General features: G+C 36.4%; 1 protein-coding gene across 1 annotated transcript in view; it reads left to right on the top strand.

Moving 5' to 3' along the window:
- Positions 1-216: 216 nt before the first annotated feature.
- CAV1 (caveolin 1) overlaps positions 217-6,000 on the top strand; it is a 38,046-nt gene continuing 32,262 nt past the window's right edge. Inside the window, exon 1 of the mRNA XM_075208985.1 lies at positions 217-336. Coding sequence (XP_075065086.1) covers positions 307-336 — 30 coding nt within the window. The 5' untranslated portion in view covers positions 217-306. The remainder of the gene's footprint in view (positions 337-6,000) is intronic.

Raw genomic sequence — 6,000 nt, 5'->3', positions numbered from 1 at the left:
AGTAATGTATGTAAGTATGTATATAATGTTACTGAGGATGAAACGTTTTGTTGCTCACAGCACCTTATTTTGTCCTGGTGTTTCATGAGCCCTGGGGATGTGTCTCAGTTCAACATGCTGTCATCTATTCCAAAACCAAGCAGAACAAATATTGGAAAGCTGCCAGCAATAATCATGCTCACAGCCACCTCCTTCCCCTCCTTTCCTAGCTGTGCCTGTACACAATGCAGTATCTTCCTCCCTCAGATCCCTTAAATCATACCTCAGTGAAATCTCAATCAGAGTTCCTGGTAACTGAAGGACAGCATGTCTGGTGGCAAATACATAGATGAAGAGGTAGGACTGCTCAGTGAGTGTGGAAGTACACTCTGTTCTTTTATTCGGGAGTTACTGGGAGTTTCTAAGCTAGTCATCTTATACAGCAGGTTCTTTGTAAAACTCTTTAGTATCTGTATCTTTAAATCTTTGTCAACATCACATATTATAAATTAAAATAATCTACAAGCCAACTGATGACATGAAAACATTTGCAGATTATCAAGGTTGTTGCAGTGAAAGATGGAGGCTTTCTAGGTGGTACTGCCCTGTGCAGAGTCATTTTCATCTGATATGCCTGACACGAACTTGTTACCTCCTTAAAAATACGTTTATGTAATGCTAACCTTGCTTGAGGGAGTAGAGAATGGAATGTAACTTGGCTCTCTTATTTATTCTACATGAGTCCTGCTTGGCATTCTTTTACCTATTGATATATTGTCAGAAAGGAGTCTGGGAAATGTTTTGCACAGGTGTGCAGATACCCACATGGTTAGCATAAAGCACATCCAGACTAACCTCAAAGCTGCGTGAATGAAGGAATTGTTAGTGAGGTTTTGGAAACATATAAATTCCAGGACTGCACTGGAAAGACTCTTTTTTTATTGCCACCCCTCAAAATGCATTTTAAAAAAAATCATGTTTTTCTCCTAACGTTTCTACAGAGAGATTGTGGATTTGTGTAAGTGTGAAGCTTTCAGACATCTTAGGAATGAATAATGCTGAAAGTAATTAAGTTGCATTAATAATTACTTAACACAGATGGAGTAGAGTTTGTTGCAGAGACCTATGGCAAGGATTAATGTACTCTCTATATGCCACTTGTTGCTGAACCCCATGCAATACACAATCATTAAATCCTCCACTGATTTTTCAGTAGATCTAGCCAGCCTAATATGGGACACATTCAGTCACCCACTGGTAAGAGTCCCAACACCCACAGTGTCATACAATCTATTTTTTTCAGTCAGTTTCTTCTACTCCAATGTACTAGAGCCTAGTACAGAAGCAAATGTACCCTTTTCACAGTAAATTAGTTTTTGTGACTTTATTATATCCAGGGTTTTATTTCACAATTTGTCCAAAGGGAATAGTTTTCCTGTGAACAAGGACATGTGTTGGATATTTTTCACCTCGTTGATGAATTTCTGTGTTTTGCGTGATGGTATGTAAAATGTTTCTAATTTTCCACAGCAAAAAAAATGTAACATTATGTATGTCATTGTAGGTTACAGTTGGAATGTGAGGAAGTTTGTTATAGCAGTGGTGTAAGTCCACCACACTTAGCTTATAAAATAGCTGTACTGTCTCAAACAAACTGTGGAGACCTTTGCACTACAATGTCAATCTTTCCATTGGACAAATGGAATTATTAAACAAAGATTAGCTTTGTGTCTTCTGAAAAATAACCAACAGCTGTCAGCGGAATCTACATAATACAAAACTTAGTTTACTGGAAATATAAATAAAGAAGACAGTGAGGCGAAATCATTTTAATTTTCTTTGACACCTTTAACTTATGTAACTCTTAAAACGGTGCCTCAAAATGTGTTGTTACTGGCTCAATTACATTGCATCTGTGCTTAAGGTGGACCTGCCATTGCCACATAAATCAATACTGATGTCATTAAAATACCAAGTAACAGTTAGTCTATTTTGCTATGATGCCCTTAAAAAACTAGGGTACAAATATCTGGAATCTAGTGACATCATCCAAGAAATATGTAGGGGTTTCCGGAGTGCTGCAGAGGGTGTCTGCTACTGTTGAATAGTATACTGTGGAGCTTTAGAAATAAATGATAATAAATAATAAAAATCTTTCAATAATTTCATACTTGTGAAGATATGAAAAGAGGATTTTAATGTCTGGAAACTAATAGCACATTTACAGAAATATTGCCATATAAATATTCTGGGGGTCATCTAGCATTGGTTGCAAAGTGCGGTTTTCTGCACATAATGCATTTTACTTCTTTGCATGCACATAAAACACTAGTTACGACCATATGAAGACTGAGTAACATCCTGGGAAGGAAAGGAGGGGTCATGTAAGTGTTATGGTTCTGTTGCCGCAAATGCGGCTTATGTAGACTCAGACCCATATGCACCTGGCAGCTGAGATGCGTCCGGCTCAAAGTACCCATGGAAATTGGGTCTTTTTTTCGGATGCAATTTACATCTGCGTTTTAGATGGAAATAGTGTCTAACTATACATGTGGCCCTTTGTTGTTATGTAGCACAAAAGAGTGATCTTTTAAAGCAAACACTTATATAAAAAAAATACTGGAGGACATTTTGCAAAAACTGTAGCACAGACAAGTAGGCAAAAAGAAGAAGAAAAGAATGCCAGTTTTTATAAATGTTTCCAAGCAAGAAACTTGAACTTTCAATTTCACAAGTCTTATCTGCTGTAGTAAATATGTAAGTGTATGTATGTTGGCACTGGGAATAGCAATTCACTTTGCACCCAGTAATTATAAATAGTCTGGAAATCCACCCACAATTTTTACTTTGACAATAAACCTCCCTTTAGGCAATAAGCACAGCAGAGGTTCCATTCCAGTGGTTTGGCCATTTGGGAGAAACGCACCATCCAGCACATGTAGTACATTGATGATCCAGGGCTCACAGCCTGGCTTTTGAATGTAAACAGCTGAGTCAACATGTAGCATCTGCAAGAACATACATTTTAACCTATAGGAATCAACAGAATGCAGAAGTTGACACTGGTAAGGGAGAATGTCTCTTAACTTTGAGTCCTTGTAAATGTTTCGGTAGTTAGAATGAAGAAGGTTTAGTACACCAAATATTTAGTTATTATTCTTTAACTGCACCAGAATTGCATTTTTTTCTCAGCAGAGTTCAGTAGATTGTATATATATATATATATATATATATATATATATATATATATATATATATATATGTGTCAGGGTTCATGCTACTAAACTGTAGTCTGTGGCTGGAGAATGTCTTAACAAGCTGACCCCAAGCTCTAATGTACAATCACAATATCATATCAGCCTTAAGTGAAGATAATCTAATTTTCTTTCACCCATTGTCCTATAATCAGAATTCATAATATGCCTGAATTATCCATATAAAAATGTCATCTATGTACAAAATGTTGATTCGATTGTTCTGACTGTTTCTATACGTCTGTACAACAATAACACAGTGTTATTCCCTGTATTTGCTTATATGACCAACCAAAATAAAGAATTTAAAAAAATAAATAAATAAATTCATCTACAGTCAGGGGCAGTCTGGGCAGGGGGGCAGGGGAGCCCTCCTGGAGCAGTCCCATAGTGGACTACCTTGGGCTGGGTCACTGGCCCACCTACATTCTAAAATGTTCCTTATAGGCTGCTGAGTCGAGTCTTCCCCCCAGGTTAAAATTTGCCAGCTGCCAACTGTCTACAGTAGGCGAATAGCACAATCATTTCAATGTTGGCTTATAAGTATGAAAACCACTAATTTTAAGGATCTAAAATAGATTTTAGTGATGCCAACAAGTTAGTGAATAACATAAAGTAAGAGACTTTAGGTTGGTCCTCAGATTTAAGCCATGAACCTCAGACCCAGAGTTGTACCTAAAAACCCTGAGACTCTGGGTCAAACCAAAACGTCCTAGGTATGGTGATATCAGAGAGTCCAGCAATAGTCTACATATAAATAACAAGAGTTAAAATCATTCACTTATGTCACTTTTATATCAGAAAGGTATAGTCTTGGGTTGTTAGGCTGACAGCCTTCCTTAAACCTGAAGTGACATTACATTTACCTATATGCATATCCATTCTGTACAATGCTCAAAGGGTCATTGGTGATCATGCGGAGAATGAGTGTTAAAACTTAGACAAATAAGACTGCACCTGCTAGCCAAGCGCTAGTGCTCGTAACAACATTGGTCAAGTCTACTCACAGATATCCTAAGGACAATATAAAAGTCAGATTATAAAGAAAGAAGCTTTAAGCTCACCTGAAAACACATTGGTCTATTTCAATGTGTGCTAAATAAACACATGATATTCAATCTGCATAAAAGCTGTTGTCAGCCTGACATTCATCTTTCCCTTCACCATCATTATCCTTAGACATTTGAATAAAATATAAAAAAATGAAATATTGATTCATCTTTTCTCTATTCCGCTTTACATTTTTTGGGGGGGAACTAATAAATATTGTAAACTTTCTTATAAGAAGGGTACATCTAAATCTATAAAATAAATACTAATAAAGCTAGAGGTGAGATAACTGCAACCTAAATTCACTCACATTTTGCTCGTTCGACTGATCTTAATATTATGTGTTAGCATGAGAAAGGAAACTAACTACACAACACATTGACTATTACATTTATTGGTGTAAGCCTATTGTGCTGTTTATTTTTTGCTGTACCACATAATTTTTATATGATCTTATCCTGAATTACTTCAGGAGCAAAGCAAACTTGCAATGCATTTATTTGTTCCACAATGACTCAACACCACTCTAATGCAACGTATGTTGGAGCGACATTATTGTTCATTGAATTTTGGGAAATAGCCTGTACGCCAAATTCTATAGGCATATTCTCCCCGATCAATTGAGATTACAGTCTAAGTTATGTGCTTTGTGATTCATCCATGAGAAAACATTGAATTATTAATCATTTAATTCTTACCAAAATTGGCAAATACAATTTGGCTTACTGGGTACTTATTTTTGTTTATGGTGATAAACAAATAAAGGTAGGCTTAAAGCTACTTGCCTATGGTCACATGACAGGTTATTATAGAATTTAGAGTTAAAGGTTTTGTTCAGTGGGTTCTATAATCCAATATATTTCAAACACATCATACAGAGGTTATTTATCAAATTAATATTGGAATGACATCTACAGTGAATACTTAACTTTTCTCACCTTTGTAAGTTAAATACATTTTATTTCAACACCTTCTCCTCCTATTACAGTTGAGTCACGGGATTGACAGCCAGGGGTGAGCTCAATCTTTATGATTCTATATATATATATATATATATATATGAAGGATATACTAAGCGGAAGAAAGGGGAAACATGAAGCATTTGCTCATCACTAGAGATTAATGAAAATAAGTTGGTGGGTTCACTAAATTACTGTAATGTCTCGCACCATGAGGGCATTTTAAAACTGGAAAAATAAATTGATCTAGCTATTGAGAGGCCATGGTTGAATTAGTGACACACCTTTTGGGTCTTGGTAGAGGTTGGAATCACCCCTATTTGTTGCGTTTTCATCAGACTCCTGCCCACATCTGCCAAAGTACATTAGGAGAACGTGGAAGTTGTCATTCTAAAATACAATATGATGTCACTGTGCAGCGGTCCTGTCATCCTTGACTATATGGACTGTATAAACAGTAAGGGCCTGATTTTGAGTTAGGAGCAAAGCAAAGAAAAGAAGCAACTTTGCACTTGGACAAACCATGTTACAATGCAAGGGGTACAAAATTACTTATTTTTTTGCTGGCAAGGGAAATACTGGCTGTTATTTCATGTAACACACAAATATTTGATAGCTTTATTTTTACGCTGAAATTAAAGTTGATCTAGGACATGCCAGATCCAAACTATAAATCTGTCCCTGCAAGTGTATCCTCCCCTCCAAAGCAACATGGTTTTGCCAAGGTGCAAATTTGCTCCTTTTTTTTTACTTTGCTC

Source organism: Mixophyes fleayi, chromosome 4 (genome assembly GCF_038048845.1).
Source record: "Mixophyes fleayi isolate aMixFle1 chromosome 4, aMixFle1.hap1, whole genome shotgun sequence".
NCBI lineage: Eukaryota > Metazoa > Chordata > Amphibia > Anura > Limnodynastidae > Mixophyes > Mixophyes fleayi.
Note: the sequence above shows the minus strand (reverse complement) of the source record. Positions and strands in the feature narration are given on the sequence as shown.